The sequence below is a fragment of the Phodopus roborovskii genome, unplaced genomic scaffold, assembly GCF_943737965.1.
Source record: "Phodopus roborovskii unplaced genomic scaffold, PHOROB, whole genome shotgun sequence".
Taxonomy (NCBI): Eukaryota; Metazoa; Chordata; class Mammalia; order Rodentia; family Cricetidae; genus Phodopus; species Phodopus roborovskii.
The window spans coordinates 2,190,387-2,209,591 of NW_026126571.1; the positions used below are offsets into that span (position 1 = coordinate 2,190,387).

At 53.8% G+C, this 19,205-nt stretch overlaps 1 protein-coding gene across 5 annotated transcripts; it reads right to left on the reverse strand.

The window, feature by feature from the left end:
* Window positions 1-91: 91 nt before the first annotated feature.
* On the reverse strand, window positions 92-16,886 carry Rtkn (rhotekin). Of its 5 annotated transcripts, XM_051202930.1 has the most exons (13): window positions 15,239-15,390; window positions 14,450-14,733; window positions 6,163-6,362; window positions 4,613-4,674; window positions 4,466-4,519; window positions 4,255-4,372; window positions 3,848-4,057; window positions 2,828-2,922; window positions 2,617-2,723; window positions 2,301-2,429; window positions 1,513-1,681; window positions 1,315-1,419; window positions 92-775 (listed from the first exon to the last, which is right to left on the reverse strand). In XM_051202930.1, the coding sequence occupies exons 2-13, from the start codon at window positions 14,519-14,521 to the stop codon at window positions 441-443; spliced, it is 1,656 nt and encodes a 551-aa protein (XP_051058887.1). In that variant the 5' UTR covers window positions 14,522-14,733; window positions 15,239-15,390; the 3' UTR covers window positions 92-440. The 5 variants fall into 5 exon arrangements, with proteins under 5 accessions (XP_051058887.1, XP_051058886.1, XP_051058888.1 ...); XM_051202929.1 differs by lacking the exons at window positions 14,450-14,733; window positions 15,239-15,390 and adding an exon at window positions 16,734-16,886; XM_051202931.1 differs by lacking the exons at window positions 14,450-14,733; window positions 15,239-15,390 and adding an exon at window positions 9,647-9,684.
* Between the last annotated feature and the right edge of the window lie 2,319 nt (window positions 16,887-19,205).

Below are 19,205 nucleotides of genomic sequence, written 5' to 3' on the forward strand. Positions count from 1 at the left end.
CTCACTATTGCAGCCACACTTCTAAACAGCAAGCTCCAGGGAGGAGGGAGGAGGGAGCACACGGGAGCCACTGGGCCTCAGACCAAGCGAAGGCAGCTAGCTGTTAAATAACTTTAATGACGTCACAAGGGAGGTGCTTTCCTCCCCACTCCTTAGTGCCGCCCCCTCAGGGGCGGGGCTGGTTAGTGCCGGGAGGTAGGGCAGGCTTGTTCCAGTTTTCTCCCAGGAAGAGCTTAGGGGATCCCAACCAACTCCAGAAGTGGTCCCCTCAGTCCCGCGGTAACCACAGCTTAAGACGGGCTTCTGTCACCCCTCCCCAGCCTTCCTAGTCCAGCAGAGGAAGAGGAGGCGCGCGGCGCCCCCACAGAGCTGGACCTAGGGCCCCGTTGCCCTTGGGTCGTTTTCTTTCTTGGCCAGATCCTGTTGCTGATGTCTGTCTCTCACACTGGGGACTGCAGCCATGTGCGGAGCTGACTTTTGCTGTAGAAGCCTCTGGACTGTGGGGATCGCTGTGCGGGGAGGGGTGCAACCGAGCGAGAAGCCCCAAGGGAGCGGTCTGAGGGGGCAGCATCCAGGGAAAAGGTTCGGGGTCGCCCCCAGGGCAGGGGTTGCGTCCAGGTTGGGACTGGGGCCACAGAAGCAGGTGAGCAGGAGCTAGGCAAGGCAGGTTGGTCTGTAAACATCGCTAGCCAGGATGGGGGCGGCTCCAGCCTTGTGCCCTCCCGCTGGGCCAGGATGTCTGTCACAGCTGCGATGTCGTCTAGCGGCTCAATGGCTGTGGCACCAGGGGGGAGGGGAGGGGAGGGGAGGGGGCTAGTCAGAGCTCAAGCCCTGGCCTGCTCGGCCCTGCCTGTCACCTGTCACTGTAATAGGAGGAAAGCAAGGCCCGAATCTCCGCCGAGATGGCATTATTCTGCAGAAGCAGCCCCTCACCGGGACCCCCTGAGGCCACAGGCTCTGATAAGACTTGTGACGTCGGGGTGGGTGGGTGGGGAGCAAAAGTGGGTAAAGAAACCAAGGGGGAAAAGGAGAGAGAGAGCATTGCCGGACAAGCGAGGTCGGAAGAGGAGGCAGGAGTCGGCATGCACAGAGAGACAGAAAAGAAGGTTAGGACAGACGTCTGCAATGGACCTGGCTCTTGGGGGTTTGTTTGGAACTTGGGTGGAAGTGGCTTTCAGAACTGGAGAGGAAAAGGGAAAGCAGCAGGGCTGGGTGGGCGGGGACGCCACTGTGCTTGCTCTCTATTGGCTGGGCTCCCTTGAGGTTCCCGACTCCAGCCCCACCAGCTCCCGCTCTAGCTTTGCCCGCACTCACCCATCTCGTGGTACAAGGACCCCTGCTTGGCCAGCGCCTGTGGGGGTTTCCGGGGCGCAGGGATTTCGATTTTCATGACATCATCACAGCAGTGCTTCCACTGGGCTGCAAGGAGAAACCGGGCGCCAGCCACACCCCCAGCTTGCTTTCACGCACCCGCGAGCCCTCCCGGAGGGAAAGCCCGGCCCTTTCTCTCACTCATATCAAAGAAGAGCTGCCACAGGGCCTCCATCCAGTAGTGCAGAGCGTCCCTGCTCTCCACCCGGAGGGTGTTGGTCACCTCATCGCCTCCGTACCGGTTGCTGATGCTGAGCGTGAAAGGCCACTCTGGGGCCTGCTCCAGCTCGCCCGCCCGGACCCTAGTCTCCTGCCAGAGAAAGCAGAGCGGCCTTCACCTCTACCGTGGCGGCCGAGAGGCAGCCCACCCATCGCCTTCATTTGTGGGACAGCAAGGGGGTGCTGGGGATAAAGTCCCTAAGCTGAGGCTGGGAAGGAGCAGCAGGCTGAGACAGGAAAGAGGGACAGACCAAGGCAGGGAGGGGCAGAGGTGGGCAGAGGTTCCCAAGATCCCGCTTTGGGTTGCCCACCCAGTACTTGCAAAGCAGACAGGGCGGCCGGGTGCATGCGGTGGTAGAGCACACACAAGTGTCTGAGTTTGATCCCAGCACCAAGCAAAGCAAAGCAAACACACAGGAAAGCCACACTGGCCAGGGAGCACAGCGGCCCAACTGCACCTCTGCAGAGACGGGCAGCAAGGCATCAGCAGCTACAAACTGAAAGCTGAGAGACTACTGGGAAGCCGGCCTGGGAAGATAGGGGGGGTGGTCTCTCTCTGCATCCCAGGCCCTGCTGTGGAGCAGAGCTCGGTGCTCTTAGGAACAAAGTTCATCCTCTGGTCTCTGAGGCATGAGCCCAACTCTCTAGGGCCCGGAGAGAGCCGCCCGAGCCTAAACACCAGGTGACCTCACTTTCATGGGACTCATCACCTTGTTGATGGCGATAGTAAACAGCGGTTCCTGCCCAGTGTCGGCTTCTTCAGACCTCCAGTAACAAAAGAGCTTTGTGCCTTTCAGGACTCCGTGCACAAGCGTCCCGTTCCGTAGCTCCCCAACTTGCTGCACAAACGACTTGGTGTCTTGTAGGGAGCCCAGTTCCCCACCAACCCCGTGTCCCCAGTGCTCACCCCACTCTCTTCCCATCCGACCTTGTCCCCCCCCCCCAGACCCTCATTTTTATCATCCTACTCCTGGGTAGTCCAGCTCTTTCTCTGTGTGTCCTTCCACACCCCTGGGGACCTCTCACCTGCACCCTGAGAGTACCACTTGCAGTGGGCTGAGTCATGCAGAGAGGCTGAGCAGCCAGGCGGCAGCACACGCTCCCGTACAGGGGTAGCCAGGCAGGGTTCTCCTCTGGAGAGGAAGCCCAGGATGAGGGTGGGGAAGGAGAAGGGGACTACCCCACAACCATCCCCAGCGGGGCGGGCGGAGCCCCCAACACACACCCGTATACACACCGTGACTGGCAAGGGTAAGGTCGTGTGTACGGAATCCGTCTTGCACTGCTGCTAAGGTTAGAGTGGTGTGGGCCAAGAGGTGATACCGAGGACCTCTGAGGGAGAAGGGGACGCCATTGGGGTGGGGTGTGTGGCAGGAACGTGCTGCAAGCCCTGTTGCCAAGCTGCCACAGACAACCAGCTTGCTTCATGTTTGCTGACACCCGAACCCACGCTTATATTATACATTGTCCCACTGAAATTCTCATGGCAGCTCTGTGAGGGTGGGGGCTCGTCAGTCAACAGATGAGGCGGCTTCCTCAGAATCCCAGTAACTTAAGGTGACTGTGGGCTCTGCTACAGAGCATGCCTCAACTCAGAGCATAGGTGTGTGTGTGGGTGTGTGTGTTTGTTTTGGCAAAATAATAAATGTATGGGAGGCACACGTGTGCATATATGTTTAGAGGCCAGGCAAAGACATTAGGTGTCCTCTTCAATTGCTCCATACATTATTTACCAAGGCCAGGCCTCTCAATGAGCTTGCCAATTCCACTAGTCCAGCTAACCAGCTTGCTAGCTAGAGGAGGCTCCATGTCTCTGCTCTGGCCTGAGCACTGGGATTGGGTCCTGAGGTCAGAACTCCAGCCCCGTGCTTGCATAGCAGGTGCTTTATCCACTGAGGCAGTCTCTTCGTCCATCCCTGTGTGTGGTGTTTTGAGGCAGGGTCTAATGTACACCAGGCTGGCCATAAACTCACTATGCAGCGAGGATGACTTTGAATTTACCTCCCAAGTGCTGGAGTAACAGGTGTGCACCATCCCACTCAAAGCTTCATGTATGGTAGGCAATCGCTTTACCAACTGAGCTACATTCCCCAGTCCCAAAGATGTTTCTGTGGCTGCTAAACAGGTAAGACCCCAAAGCCACGTTGCTGCCGCCTCTCCACTGACTGAGGCCCAACTCTAGGGTTAAGCCAGACTGTCTGCCCATTCAGTGTGACACAGTCACGGATGGGCGGCGGCCGAAGGCACTCGGTCTTACCCCACAGCCGGGGTCGGCAGCAGGATGGGACTGTTCCCCGAGCCCCCAGCACTGTCCAGCGATGCCCTGACACGCTTCCCCGAGGAACGGCCCAGGGAGCTGCTGAGTTTGGTGGCAAGCCTCTTGGGGGCACCGGCCAGGGCCCCCTCCTCTTCCACACAGGCCCCATACAGCTCCAGGCGCAGTTCAAAGTCTGGCCCTGCCTCAGCGCTACACAGGCACAAGAGAGTGGAGGGTGATGGGTACAGGCTCAGGTGTAGGGTGAAGAAGGGCATAAGTTCAGGACAACCCTGAACCCATGGGCCATCTGCCTGTCCTCCTCCCTCTCCACCTCCGCGCCCCAGAGCAGGCCCACAGGGGCTGGAGCAGGGGTGCAGGAAGGAAGCAAGCACAGGCCAGCCACTCACAAGAGCACATTGTTCTGAAAAGAGATGTCTGGGAGGGTCCTGTCCACCAGGACCATCTCTGTGTCCTGAATCTGTTCGCCGAGCTGCAGCAGCAGGAACACAGCCCAGCGGTGCAGATCTGGGAATAAAGAGAAATAGAAACACCAGCGCTGCCACGCCCCTCCCCCTCTCCTGAACTCTCCCTGAACGCGTCCCAGGGCGCAGCACTCACCGCCCTTGTTCTTGAAATACTCTGTGTCCTTCCACATGAGGGGGATCCGGAGGTCTAAAGGGCAGAGCGGGAAGGAAGGAGCGGGTTAGACGCAGGCAGGAGGGTGTGCGCTGGGGTTAGGGGTGCCAGCAGCTGTGCGTTCCTTACCAGAGATGCAGACCCGGCCACGGCAAGGGGAACGCTCAGGGGGCGGCACACTGTCCGAAGGTCTGTGGGCAGATCACAGAGTCCTAGCCTGGTCTTCCCACTCTCCTCTCCTTTGTTCTCATTCCTAAGAGCTCTACGAGGCCCCTGACTCCTAGTCTGGTTGGCATGGCAGGACCAAGAGACGGGAGAAGAGCTATTGACAGAACTCGAAGTTCGCTAGTCTCAGGGACATTTGAGCAATGTTAACACACAGGTGTGGCACACAAGCTCTGGCTCCTCCCCATCCTAGCATTGTTCCTGACCATCCAGACCCCCATCAGGGACAAGTGTGGCCTTGAGGGAACAGGTGCCACACACACACACACACACACACACACACACACACGGCCATGGGGCTTGGAGAGATTGCAGGTTTTCTTGGCAGCTGTAAGATGATTCCCATCATCTTAATTGAGAGTGATGAAGGTCTCACTCTGTGGCTCAAGCTGGCCCTAAACTCAGCAATCATCTTACCTCAGCCTCCCACATGCTGGGACTACAGGCATGACCACCATGTCCAGCTCTCATCTTTGATATACATACACAGTGTGGCACAATTAGCTGCTAGGGAATTAAATGTACTTCATATTCCCACTGCAAGGGCTGTGTGGTGGATCGGCCATGGCCACCTGAGCGCTGCCTCCTGTCTGTTTGGCCTCTCGCTAGATGCAGCAGCAAGGGAGTGGGTTTTCTTCTTCTGTGTGCCCCTGGCAACCTCTCCTTCAGCTCCGCCATGCCACTGAGGGCTGGGACCCTCTTCCCATACCTGCCTTGGTGAGGCAGGCAGGTCCCCAAACGACACATTTACAAAAAATGGCCAGTCCTCAGAGCGGCCAATTTACCAAGTGTTTCCTCTGTAACATTTTCGCTTGACTCCGATGGGGTTGACCAGTTAGACCAGCAGAGAGCACTGTTAGCAGTGTGGAGGTCACACACTGATGCTGAGCTCCTTTGGAATGCACAGCTAATGTCTACGAATGGGAAGCCTTCCTTTAAGTGACTTTTAATTATGCGCTTTCCCAACTCCTGCCTCTGATGGTGAACCCCAGGTATAGCGAGCTATTGTCGATTTGTGGTAAATTGGCCATTCAGCAAATTGGCCGTTTGGTGAACTGGCTTTGAGAAAATTAGTTTTCCAGAAACCAGCCAGACATAGCAGATCATGGGCAGGCCTCAACAAATTAGCATGTTTGCATTGCTTGTGGTTTGGACTGCCAGCTTCCATCAGATACACTGGCTTTCCCTAATCCAGCCAGCCCCAGCCACTCTGGACGACCCACCACTGTGGTAAAACACTAATGTGTCTTCCATGGGCAGGACAAGTGTTTGTGAGAAGGTCCCCTTCAGGAGGTTGATCTGAGCTCCAAACACTCCAACACAGACACTGGCTGTACCCTAGATGCATTCCACACAGCCACTTGCCATAGCATGGACAAAGCCTCCCTCCCTCCCTCCCTCCCTCCCTCAGACACACCCCCTCCCCTTGCTCACTGCCCCCTCCCCTTGCTCACCTTCGGCCTGTCTTCCCCAGCACCTGGGCCTCCTTGCGCCTCTGCAGCTCGCCCATGTAGCTGAGAATTCGGCTGTTGCACACCAGCAGGCTCTTGGTGGCCTCCAGAGCCTGCTCACGCTGGGAGCAGGCTGCCAGTAGCTTGCAGGCCCCCTCCCTCATCCGGATCTCGTGATCTAGTTTCCTCTGTAACTCTGTGTCCTAACCAGAGTCATGGGAAGGGGAAAAGGAAATGGCAGTCAGGGATCAGGCTGAAGCATCCCCCCACCCCAACCCCAGTCCCAAGTTGGGGGGGGGGAGAAAAGGACACTAATGTTTTAGCAAAGTCAAGAGCAAGCCTGTCATCTCACCTCAGCTGCCCCAAGATGAGCCAGAAAGGCTTTGCAAAGCAACAGATGCTCTCATGCATTTGGTCCTAAGGAGGATAAATTCTTTCTGCCTTTGATCACTATGTAGAGAAATCTACAAAAACTGTAAATTCATATATGCTTTGACCTAGCTATCCTATACTCAAGTGTTTAGCCTATAGATGCAACTAGACATATAATTGTCAATCCATATGTACATAAGATTCACTTAGCATCGTTTTATCAGTGCCCACAGAGGCCAGAAGAAGGCATCAGATCCCCTGGAGCTGGAGTCACAAACCATCTCACAGGGATGCCAGGAAGTGAACTTGGACTCTCTGGAAGGGCAGCAATGGTTGTTTACCTCTGAGCCTTCTCTCCAGCCCCAAGCATTGTTTTAAACTTTAAAAAGCCTCTCAGTAAGACACCGGTTAAATGAATTATACCTGTACTGCTAAACAGCACAAAAGACTGAGAGACCTGTGTATAGATGTAACTCTCCAGAAAAGATAGCACATGATAGCAGGGCAGTGGTGGCGCACATCTTTAGTCCCAGCACTCGGGAGGCAGAAGCAGGTGGATCTCTGTGAGTTCGAGGCCAGCCTGGTCTACAGAGTGAGTGCCAAGACAGGTTCCCAAGGTACACAGAGAAACCCTGTCTCAAGAAAACAGAAGGAAAGAAAGAAATTATAGCATGCGAATAGAAAGCAAAACAACATTATACATTAAGTCAGGCACGGGGGTGCACATTTATAATCCAGAACTTGGGAGGCAGAGGTAGGAGGATCAGGAGGAGTTCAAGGCCATCCTCAGCCACATGGTGAATTAGTGGCAAGCCTAGAATACATTTCATTTAAACAAAATATACACACCACCATTTGTCATATATATATATATATATGTGAGTGTGTATATGTATGTGTATATATATATATGCATATACGTGTGTGCATGACATATATATATATAAAATTTGTGCATGCATATTATATCTATCTACATATTCATGTGGTTGTGGTCCCAGAGGTCAGGAATGGAAAAAAGATTTGTGGGGTCAGTCAGACGCATACCACTGGCAGAGTCCACCCATCTGCACACCTCAGATAGCACATCCACCACCTCTGGTCCCCTGAGCTTAGGAGAGGAGGTCAGAGGTAAGGAATGAGGAAGGGAAAGTGATTGATGAGCAGCTGGGGGGGGGCTAGGCATTTCTGAGGCACTGGGCAGGCATGGAGGGCAGAGGATACAGGCAAAGTCACTTAGAAAGAAGGCATCCTGGAGCTTAAAAGGCAATTGGCGTTGGGCTGGAAGCTGGGCATGCATAACGCACTAGATTTGAGTCCCCAGCACTGAGGCAGGAGCATTAGGATGTTCAAGGTCACCCTCGGCAGCATAGTGAATATGAGGCCAATTTAGGCTATGTGAAACCCTGTTTCAAAACAGTAAAATAAAGTATGCAAAGCATTAGGCAGCCGGTGGAGTGATGCATGCAATCAGGAAGCAGAGACAGGAGGATTACCATAAGTTCCGAGTCAGCCTGGGCTACATATCTGCTGTTTACAGTTCCTCTCTCCAGGGACTATTTTCTGGGCCACTGTACCTGGTCAGAGTTTTACCCCGGCACCGCTCACAGGTCAATTCAGCCGCTAACCCCCCCCAGGGAGCCTCCACACAACATGGCACTTCAAATCACCCCCCTGAGCCAACGAATTAAAGGGGGCAAAGAGCTGGGGAGAAGGGCTCAGTGAATAAAATGCCTGCTGTGCAAGCAAGATGACCTGAGTTCAGATCCCCAGAACCCACACCACTGGCCTCTAACCCCTCCTTGGGGAGCAGAAACAGGCAGAGATCCCTGATGGCTGGCCAGTTTAGAAAACACTTTGCATCAGGTTCAGTGAGAGATCTTGTCTCAAAAGATATGGGAGAGGGCCAGTGAGACAGGCTCTCTGGGTAAAGGCAACTGCTACCAAGTCTAAGGAACCGAGTTCTGTCCCTGGGTTTCATATGGTTTTCCTCTGACCCCGACACCATGCTGTGGTATGCACCCCCTTCACATACAGAAGCACACACACACACACACACACACACACACACACACACACACACACTAAGGATATATTAAAGTCTGAGTATGGTGACCCAAACCTTTAATCCCAGCACTCAGAGGCAGCAACAGCAGAATCTCTGAGAGTCTGAGGCCAGCCTGGTCTACTCAGCCAGTTCCAGACCAGACAGGGACATATAGTGAATGAGACACCCAAGACAAGCAAGCAAGCAAGCAAGCAAGCAAGCAAAAACTTAAAGTGGATTCCTAGGCTACACACACTCATAGGCAAGCATGCAGCACATACTACAGACACACAACACGGGGTGAAGATAGTCATGGCATCTCAGTTTGAAAGACTTGAGTGAGATTCACACTCTGCCTGGTACAGGGTATTCAGTACGATGGCAGGGACACCAGGGCTTCCCTGTGCTGACGACCAAGGCTCCACACTTAAGCCCCTGCTGGGAGGTGGACGCGCAAAGATGAATGGCTGCTGCGCTGTTAAGTGCCTTGTCATGGCAGAAAAACACAGGAAACAGCCCCTGCTGGTTTCTGCCGAAATGACAGTGGGAGGCTCCAGAGTGGAGGCACACAACACCGGTTCAGGAAGCTTCCTGAACCCGGGCGAGTAGAGGCACGCACGCAGTTGGAAGAGCTGGCTGACTACAAACCTGCCTTCTCCATCACGCCGGCGGCTCTGGACCACACGCTATGTCAGGCTTCTCTGTCTCTGGTGTCCAACCTTCCTAACACCTTGAATTCTTTCTCACCAAAACTTTGTCCAGCCTGCTTGCCAAGTCTTCCTTCCCTATCGGGTTTTTTTTTTGGGGGGGAGGGATGGGAGGGAGATGGGAGCTGCTGTGCTAGGCCAGACTTTATTACAAACTACTCCGGTACCACCTCAAACACCTCTCCAAACTACTCTCTCAGCCAGGCTTTGTATGCATGAGGGTTCTGCCTTTGCTAAGCTGACTGCTTGCCCACCCCTCCCCGACTCTGCACCTCGTTCCTGTCACCGGTCCCGCAAATGAATGAGTTCAACGGTGCGTCCTTAAGTCTGGTTAGCTAGGCCCCTCGGGCCAAGCACTCACCGATCCTTCCCTAGCCCTGTCCATTGCGTTTGCAATTGGCGCGGGGTCCCGGCCGCAGCAACCCCGGTGGCCGGCGTGACTTGAGGACCGCGTGGGAACTGAAGGATCCCGGGAGTCGGTGCTGTCTCACCGCCTGGGTCCGCTGCGCCCGGGGGCGCCAGTGACATCAGCTCCCAGCTGCCGCGAGAGGCGCCGAGGGCGCCGGGAGCGGGCGGGCGAGCGGTCCCTGCAGGCTCCCAAATGCCTGCATCTCCACCACCGGGACCCTGCCGAGGACGGAAGCGACTCCATGGTCTCTCCCTAACGGACTTCTCTCTCCAAGGTGACCCTTACCAGAAGAGTGCGGGTATGAAGCGAGGTCTCTGGATCCAGCACAGACCAGCAGAACTGGACTTGGGAGCAACTGGCCACTTAACTGCTTGTGCACATGACTTCCAAACCCATTCTAGATCAGACCACTGTCAAGAATGCCCTGGGGAGAGGGTTCCCACCTTTCAGGTGGAGGCTGGGGTCCTTATGCTTTGCACCCCTCTCCATACCCCCCCCCCACTGCCTTCCTCTCCACCACCCTCACTCTCTCCCCAGACGGACACTGTTCTGTCCTTTCCCCTAGGATGGGAAAGATCCCAATGCTGAATGTGCTCCTCCGACCTGGGGGACCTGGGTCAGATCCCTAGGGATGACAGAGTGAGTCACAGTCGCCCACGAAGACACGCTCCTCCCCCACACTCTGTCCCTGACTTCCTGTTCTGTTTCCCATCACCTTCTGTTCCCTTCAGTATTCCCATCAGGGCTAAATCTAAGTACTAATCTAGGGACTTGATAAGCTGGGGGTATTTTGTCCCTGGAGCTTCAGTCTGCAGACTTGGGAGTAGGTGGCTTCCTTCACAGCATTAAGTGAAGATTTAGTGAGAAAAATCTAATCTCTTGGCACATGTTCAAGCTTTGCTCCAGGGATGTGGCTCAGTTGGTAGAGCTTGCCTAGCATGCATGACACCCTGGGGTCCATCCTGAGCACCCCACTCACAGAAGTAATGCTGATACAGGGATCATGAGTTCAGTGTCATCCTCAGACACATGGGAGGTTCTCTCTCTCTCTCTCTCTCTCTCTCACACACACACACACACACACACACACACACACACACACACACAGGCAAGATGGCTTAGTGGTTAAAGCTGTTTGTTGCCAAGCTCCAAGCTTGAGACCTGAGTTCAATCCCTGGATCCCACCACTGAAAAAGAGAATCTGATCCTCACGACCAACACCAACACCAACACCAGCACCACCATTACCGCACACATATTTTGTAATTAAATAAAAATAAGCTTTTGCCAGGCCCTGCTGGTGCATGTCTTTAATCCCAGCACTAGGGTGGCAGAGGCAGGCAGATCTCTGAGTTCTGGGCCAGCCTGGTCTACAAATCGAGTCCCAAGACAACAGACAAAGTTGTTACACAGAGAAACCATGTGTTCAAAGGGGAAGATGATAAAAGCTTTCACCCTCGTTTCTATATTGCAGCTTGTAGCTCAGGACGCCTCCTCCAAACAGTCTCTCTGGATTTACATCCCAGTACCAACTGCCCTGCCATGCCCTGGAGTTTCAGTGAGTCTGCCTTTTTTAGGACAGATGAACTGGGGACGAGGTTACACAGAATTCTCAGCCTGTGGCTGAAGGAAAATTGATCGAAGTATAAACAAAGTTATTCTTCTGTTCCAGATGTCAGGCAGGCCTCCCATGGAGAGAAATGATGTGTGTGTGTGTGTGTGTGTGTGTGTATGCGCACGTGTGCGTGCACAAGCTCTCTCCAATGCACAGTGAGGTGGGGGTGAAGGATGAAGGTGGGGTGCACAGGATGCAGAATTTAAACATTTGAATACCCTAACCAACTCTGTTGATGGAAGCAGTCAGCAAGGATCTGGCAGATGAATGTGGCTAGATAAAGCAAGAAACTGGTTTCTCCCCACGCCCCTTTTAATTAACTAAGAGTAATTATAACACTAATTATACAATGAGTAGCAGGGGCAATGAAGACCAGATGGATAGAAAGGAGGTTTGGGGTATTTTGCTTATGTTTTCTTCTGTTTGTTTCTTTACCTGTTTTTTCATTTGGGATAGTCTCCCATAACCCCGGCTGACTTTGAACTCACAACACTCCTTCCTCAGCCTCCTGAGTGCTGGGATTATAGGCAGGTGCCTCCACACCATGCCTCACCCAGTAAATAGGTTTTTCTCTTGTGCACAAACACAGAAAAATTAGGCAATGTCAGAAACCCAGAGGGTCCACTTGGCATCTACAAAATAGAAGAAGGGGACTCCTCTCCAGACAAGTAAACAGAGGTGTGTCCTCCTGGTACAGAGGCTGGACATAGATGGTTTCCCTTTTCTAGCCCACACCATGTGAAAAGTGCATTCACAATGCATGAGAAGACTATTCCAGGAAGGGTCCTGCAGCTGTAATTGGGTTAGGCCATAACTTGCTAGCAATATCCATTGATCCAGAGATTGGGCAGGGGCTGAGCAGGCAGCATGTGAGCAGTAAATTACCCTTCCTGATTACACTCTGCATCCCTGCCTCTGACCTCCTCCAGCTGCAGCCTCCTGCCTGGTCAGGCCCAGGCAGTCTCTTTGCCCATCTCAGCAAAGGGGCCACACCACCGGGAGACTTAGCCACACACTTGGACCCACCTAGACTAGAGGTTTTCTTTCTGCGTCACTCGCCATGTCCAACCCATCAGCCAGCTCTGTCAGATCTATCTACCACCATCATCTGGAATATCCATCTCCTCCCTTCCACGAACTCCGTAATCTACACTCCAGATTCATTCCCCTACGTTAATATTTCACCATCCACTGGGGGAACTTGCACACTCTCCTGCCAACTTTTCTGGCCCAGCCCTCACCACCACCAAGCTGACCCTCCACAGCAATCACCCTCTTAAAAACTTCAGGCGTGTGACGGTCATGTGATGGCACACACCTTCAAATCCAGTACTCAGGAGATAGAGGCAAATGGGTCTCTGTGAGTTAAAGGCTATCCTGGCCTATGTAGCCAGTTCCAGGCCAACCAGGACTACAGAGGGGACCCTATCTCAAAAGCAAACAAGCACAAGATAGGTGGGCGCTGGTGATGCACTTGGTTGGTTGGGTGTTTGCCTGGCATGCACCACATCTCGCCCTGGACCCCCAGCGCCAGCTCGGTGATGCACACTTGTAATTCCAGCAATGACAAATTCCAGCCCCAATGGCTCTCTCCATCCGCCACACACACACACACACACACACACACACACACTCACACACACATACACACATACACACTCACACACACTCACACATACATACACACTCACACTCACACACACACACATACACACACACATACACACACATACACACACACTCACACACACTCACACACACACATACACACATACACACTCACACACACACTCACACATACATACACACTCACACTCACACACACACACATACACACACACCGTCACACACACATACACACACACCGTCACACACACACATACACACACACACTCACACATACACACACTCACACACATACACACACATACACACACACACTCACACACTCACACACACAGACACACACACACACTCACACACACATACACACACATACACACACTCTCACACACACACTCACACACACACACTCACACACACATACACACACACTCACACACACACATACACACACACACACACACACACCGTCAAAGGCTCTTTACCCTGGCTGTGCCTTCTTGCCAGTCTCAGAACTTCAGGCCCTTCCAGACTGGCTTACCTAATGCTGCCATCCGCCAGGTTGTTATTGCATCCTATTTTTATAATGTTTTCACTATGTGACATCACTCATACATAGTTATTATCTGTTCTCTCACAAGAAAGGACCTTTTCTGCCTTCCCCAGAGGTATTTCCATGGCCTAGAAAGGAGCTGGGCACATAGAATGAGTTCACTTAGGAACGAATGAGTCGGGTATAGTGGCTTATTTATCCTTAAACACACGCCTGCAGTCCCCGCACTTGGGAGGTGGTGGTAGGGAGATCGGGAGGCCAAGGTCATCCTCAACTACACAGTGAGTTTCAGAGAGCTTGTCTTAAGGAGAAGCAGGCCAGTGAGATGATCAACAGGTAAAAAAGGTGATTGCAGTTAATCCAAAGGACCCGGGTTCAATCCCCAGAGTCCACAATGGTGGAAGGAAAGGACAAAATCCCCCAGGCCCACTGATCTACACACTCTCACAAATCTGTCCTCTCACGTCTGTTCAGGCTCCATCTTCCTACAAACCTCCTTCATACTGAAGCCTCTTCACTCCATCTCTAAAAGGAACCGTTGTCCCCAGAACAAACATCCGCAGCTTCCAGAAATAGGTGGAAAGACCCTGCTGTCAACACGTGGCTTTGTGGTCAGCCTTGTGGTTTAGCCCAGGCTGGCCTGGAACTTACTCTTGCTTCTGCTTCCCAAGGGCTAGGATTGCAGGTATGCACCCCAGCGTGTGCAGCCTCAGGGGACCCAGGACTTTATCCTCATCAAACGCGCACTCTACCAGCGGAGTCTCATCCCCAGCCCAGTCAGTGTAATGGGGCATTCTGGTCAGCAGAAGTGGGCTGGGTCCTGGGCGGGGTCCACAAATGTCACTCAACACAAAACCACCTGCCGCCCCTCCTATCCAGGCTATACCGCCCCCCCCCCCAGCACACGCAATCGGTCCCATTAAGGCTGAGACAGAAGAGTATGGTTCAGGGGTCAGGGCATTACCTCCAGGCTGAGTGCCATCTGCCGGATGTAGAGCATATTGAGGTCCTCCAGGATGTGCAATCTGTCCTGCATCTCTGTGTCCCCTAGAGCCCCTTCCCTTGCTGCCCAGAGAGAGGCCAGGTAGGCAGCACGCTGTCCCCGTTCCTCCTCCCACTGCTCTCTGGGCTTGAGAGAGGTTGCCAGCTCTAGGACAGAATGTAGAGGCTGTCCCTGTCCCTCTGCGGTCCTGCTAGACCCCTCTGGCTTCTGAGACAAAATTTCCTCTCCTAGTGCTGTTCCAAGGCCTTGGTAGGAGCCAGGCAGAGGACGGGGAAAAAGTAAGGTGAGAATAAGCAGGGGTCGTGGAAGGAGAGGCCAGCTGCGGAGGGGGCTCTGGGCACAGCGTCCAGCCTTGCTTTGGTGGCAGCTGGTCTCCCAGCTGTGGAAGTAAAAGGCCCTTTCATTCCCATTTTGGCCCCTCCCCCCGCTCCCGCCCACATCCCTGGCCTGGGCGACAGAGAGAATGTGCGTGCGGAGAGGGCAGTGAGGGGCAGGCGCAGCTGGGAGGGGGCAGGGGAGGGGCGCCCCCTGCAGATTCTACGGAATCCTTAGTGCTTGTCGGGAGATCAGGATCGACCAGGGGAGTTCTGGCTTAGTTTGAGAAAGTTAGCGACAGAAGTGAGGACTCGAGGAGCCCTTGAGCCCAGGGAATGGGACAAAGGGGTGAGTCTGTAATGCGGCCCAGACCCAGGGTCACCCCTTCCTACGCCGGCCCCCATCCAGCACGCCCCACCCTGGGCTCACAATTACCTCGCTTTTCCAGCAGAAGGGAGGCGAGAGAGGGAGAAAGGCAGGGGTGTGCCTGGCTGCTCTTGGCCCTGCTCCCCTCTGGGGGCCCCTTCCCTTCCAGACAGGAAACCAGCCCCGGGTCCCAGCCAGCTGCAGGGCTGCCCCCCCACCCCCACCCCCCTGAGCCTATGGAGTCACACTCTACTCGGCGCGGCAGGCCTGGCCCTGCAGCTCCGCCCCGACTACTCAGCTCTGGCCCCCAGGCCTGGCAGATCCTAGCGCTGCTCAGGATCACAGGCCCTTCCTTCTCGGCCGGCTCCCCCCACGCTGGCCACGCGCGGGTTCCTTGAGTCTAAGTAGCTGGGGTGGGAGGGAAACAAAACCTCTCCGCTGGCTTCTGACTCAGAGAAAGCCTGGGACAGCGGGACACGGGTGTGAAAGAGCCTTTGTTCTAGGCCTAAAGGGAAAGGGCAAAAGCCAGGCCTGGAATCCGGGGTGTGTGTGTGTGTGTGTGTGTGTGTGTGTGTGTGTGTGTGTGTGAACCACCCCATTTAACTCTTCCCAGGCATGTGAGCAATGGAGACATCGAACTGGGACCTCCTTGATTGAGCATGTGGGAAGCTGACCTTGGGGGGACATAAGTCTCTTTGGGGTGGCTAAGTGTCTCTCATTTCTGACTCCAGCCATGTGCCTCCTATACCTGTAAACTGGACTTAAGCCCAGGGCTCAGAACGTGCAGACAGGGGTAGGTACCCTGCTGCGGCGGCTGCAGCTGCAGCTGCAGCTGGAGACTCTCAAGTTAGAGGCTGGATTCCTCTCAGGCCCAAGCAGGATGGTGGAAAGTTTGGGTGTGGGAAAGCACTCCAGAGTTAAAACATATAGCGCGCGCACACACACATACACACACATAGAGAGAGAGAGAGAGAGAGAGAGAGAGAGAGAGAGAGAGAGAGTTGGGGTAACTGAGAAACTTGTTGCTCTTCAGGAGTAACAGTGGCACTGGAAGGGATTCGGATAAGTCACAGAACTGTGGAGACAATGTGAGCTGGCCTAGGAGGTCGACACAAAGTGTGGGATGCTCCTGGCAGCTGGTGACCATCTGGAACCCAAGCCAAGGATACAAGTACTGGAGGATGCCTAGCTGCCCAATGCCCGTGGCCAGGGATGTTGGAGAGACTTAGGTCAGACACAAGTTTTGGAATGGAGTTCAGAGCCCCTCACATTGAAGCCAATAGGGACCTTTCCAGTCAGAGGCAAATTACTCCAACCAGGCAATGCGTGAGCTTGCACAGACTGGATGGACCCTCACCCTGTCCACATCTAGCTTTCTAAGTTAACATCTTAAGCTAGAATGGATCCAGATCGCGCCGCGCCCAAGCCTCACCCTGTCCGCATCTAGCTTTCTAAGTTAACAACTTAAGCTAGAATGGATCCAGATCGCGCCGCGCCCAAGAGGCAGGGCGGCCAGGGCCACCAGCCAGGGCTGGGAGGGAAAGGCAGGGACTCAGCCTCTCACCTCCGGTGGGTCGCTGAAGACACTGAGTCGGAAGCGGCCGCGTTTGAACTCCATCTCCAGGGCGGAGCCCCTGGCCACTGTGACCCGGCTGCGATGGTTTCGAGAGAACATGCTTGCAGTCCCTTGCTCAGTGCGCTCCCTGCGCTCGCGCTCCTGGGGCTCTGGTCCCTCCTGGGGCTCTGGTCCCTCGACGGCCAACCTCCCACCAGTGCAGCCGGGAATCTCCCCAGCTGCCCGGTTCCCAAACCCCGCCCCCGGAGACGACACCTGGGCCGGGCAGGGCGCGGCACCCTCCTCTTCCACCCCCGCTAAAGGCCCGGCCCGTACCCGGGCGTCAAGCCAATCTGGGTCGACAGTTTCAGAGCCAGAGGCACCCTAAACCACTCAAACATGGCCTGAGAACTTCCACCTTTCTAGCTCGATTAGCTCACCTGAACTTGGGGTGGGTCCCCAAATCCCCTCCCCGGCAGCAGCCCCCACCTGTTAGACTGGCGTCCTGGAACTTGGAAAATCCTAGTCACAGGAATGGCTCACTGGTTCTAGCCTGACTTGAAACCGCCCAAGTCCCATCTCTTAAACTACAACTTCCTACAGTTGACTGTATCTCTCGGGTGTAGGCTCCCCTGCATGGCTTACCTCTCCATCCTCAGGGGCCTCGATTCATAAAAAGGGCTTAGGAGGGTCTTGAAAGTTCAGTTACTTCCCTATTGGACCACAGAACCCTGGTCCAACCACTGAACTTTCTAGTCTATTCTATGAGGATATTGGAGTCTCTGTTGCCATGACAATCGTATGGGGGAGGTGATGAAAGTGAGCTCCTCCAGGGCATGTGCATTATAAGAGCTACAAAGACTAAAGAGCAGGTCCCTGACCACTGGACCCTCAGATGCAAGCAGCTTCTGCTCCTAAGTGTCTTAAGACTGTGAGGACTGCAACGGGCATGGTGCACACCTTTAATCCCAGCACTCAGGAGGCAGTGGCAGACATACATATCTGTGGGTTTGAGGTCAGCCTGGTCCACAAACTGAGTTCCAGGACAGCCAAGGTTGTAACACAGAGAAATTCTGTCTCAAAACACAAACAAATGAAAAAACAAAAAGCCAGTGTAAGAACTGGCCATCTTTCTGCTGCTTGCTGGGTACAGAGCCCAGGGTTCTCAGGAACAGAGCTCCCTCCCAGTGCTCAGGGAGACAGAAGGGAATGGTAGGGGAATGGCTCACTGGCCAACCACACAGGGTCTCCTGGAAGCTTCAGAACTGGCTGGGTAGAGTTTGAGACGGGGTGGGACTGTTACAGAGCAGATGGCAGGAGCCAGCTTGCAGGGCAGCCAACTCAGAAGCAGTGTGCGGCAGCCAATGATGCAATAGTCTGTTAGAAAGTACACTTAAAAATCACTTCAGCAAACCGTGGAGAACGCTGGCTATACACCTGGTAAGTGCAGGGCTCAGGCTTTAGGTGAGGTTTTGACCTAGGCATCTAGAATCACAAAGATTTTGTTTTGTAACACACACACACACACACACAAAGTTTTGTTCTACTTTCCTTCATAATGACCTTACCCTCCACAGCATAGCATAAGATTGCTGCCAAAAAATCTGGGACTACATCTTTTCAGACTTAAATTCAACTTAAAAAGAAAAGAACATCTATTGCTTGAGGTTCTGCTCATGTCTGGATTCATGCTCGGCCATTTGAGATCATTCAAGTATCCCAAACAAACCGCTATGGCCAGAGGGCTGACTAGACCTGAACCAACCACCTTGGCGAAGAGTTACCGTGTGCTTGTTAGCCACACCTGAGTCACCTGTGTACTCCTAGAGAGCAACAGAACCCAGTCAGCTGAAGGGGAGAGGATGTTTCAGGTACTTTATATCTGATATAAACTCAAATGACGGATGAGGGGAAAGAAAGGCATGCCTTACTACCTGCACTCACATAACCACCATCCCTACTCTAATGCAGAAGCTTTCCAGAGATGGGTAGTCTGTCTTGTCCATCTCTAATCCCCTGTACATCACAAGGACCCAATAAGCCATCAGTTAAAGTAAACAAAAGCAGCACACTGATTTAAGATGGCTCATTAAGCCATATTGAACTGGAACAGCTCATTATCCAGATGTGAGTAGCAGTGAACACCAGTTATCCCAGCACTCATGAGGTCGATGCAGGAGGATGCTTGGAGTTTGAGGCTCATCAGTGCTACGTAGTGAGAACCCTGCCTCAAAAAGGGAGGGGTCTATGGAGCTGGAGGGATGGCTCTGCAGTCAAAAGTGCAAGCTACTGTCACAGAGGACCCAGGTTCAGTTCCCAGCACCCAGACCAGGAGGCTCACAACTGCCTATAACTCCAGCTCTAGAGGCAGCCAAAGCCTCCAGACTCCTCAGGCACCTACACACACACACACACACAATCTTTTACAAAAGTCATTCATCAAGAAAAACATTAATTGGGTTGGAGATGTAATTCAGTGGC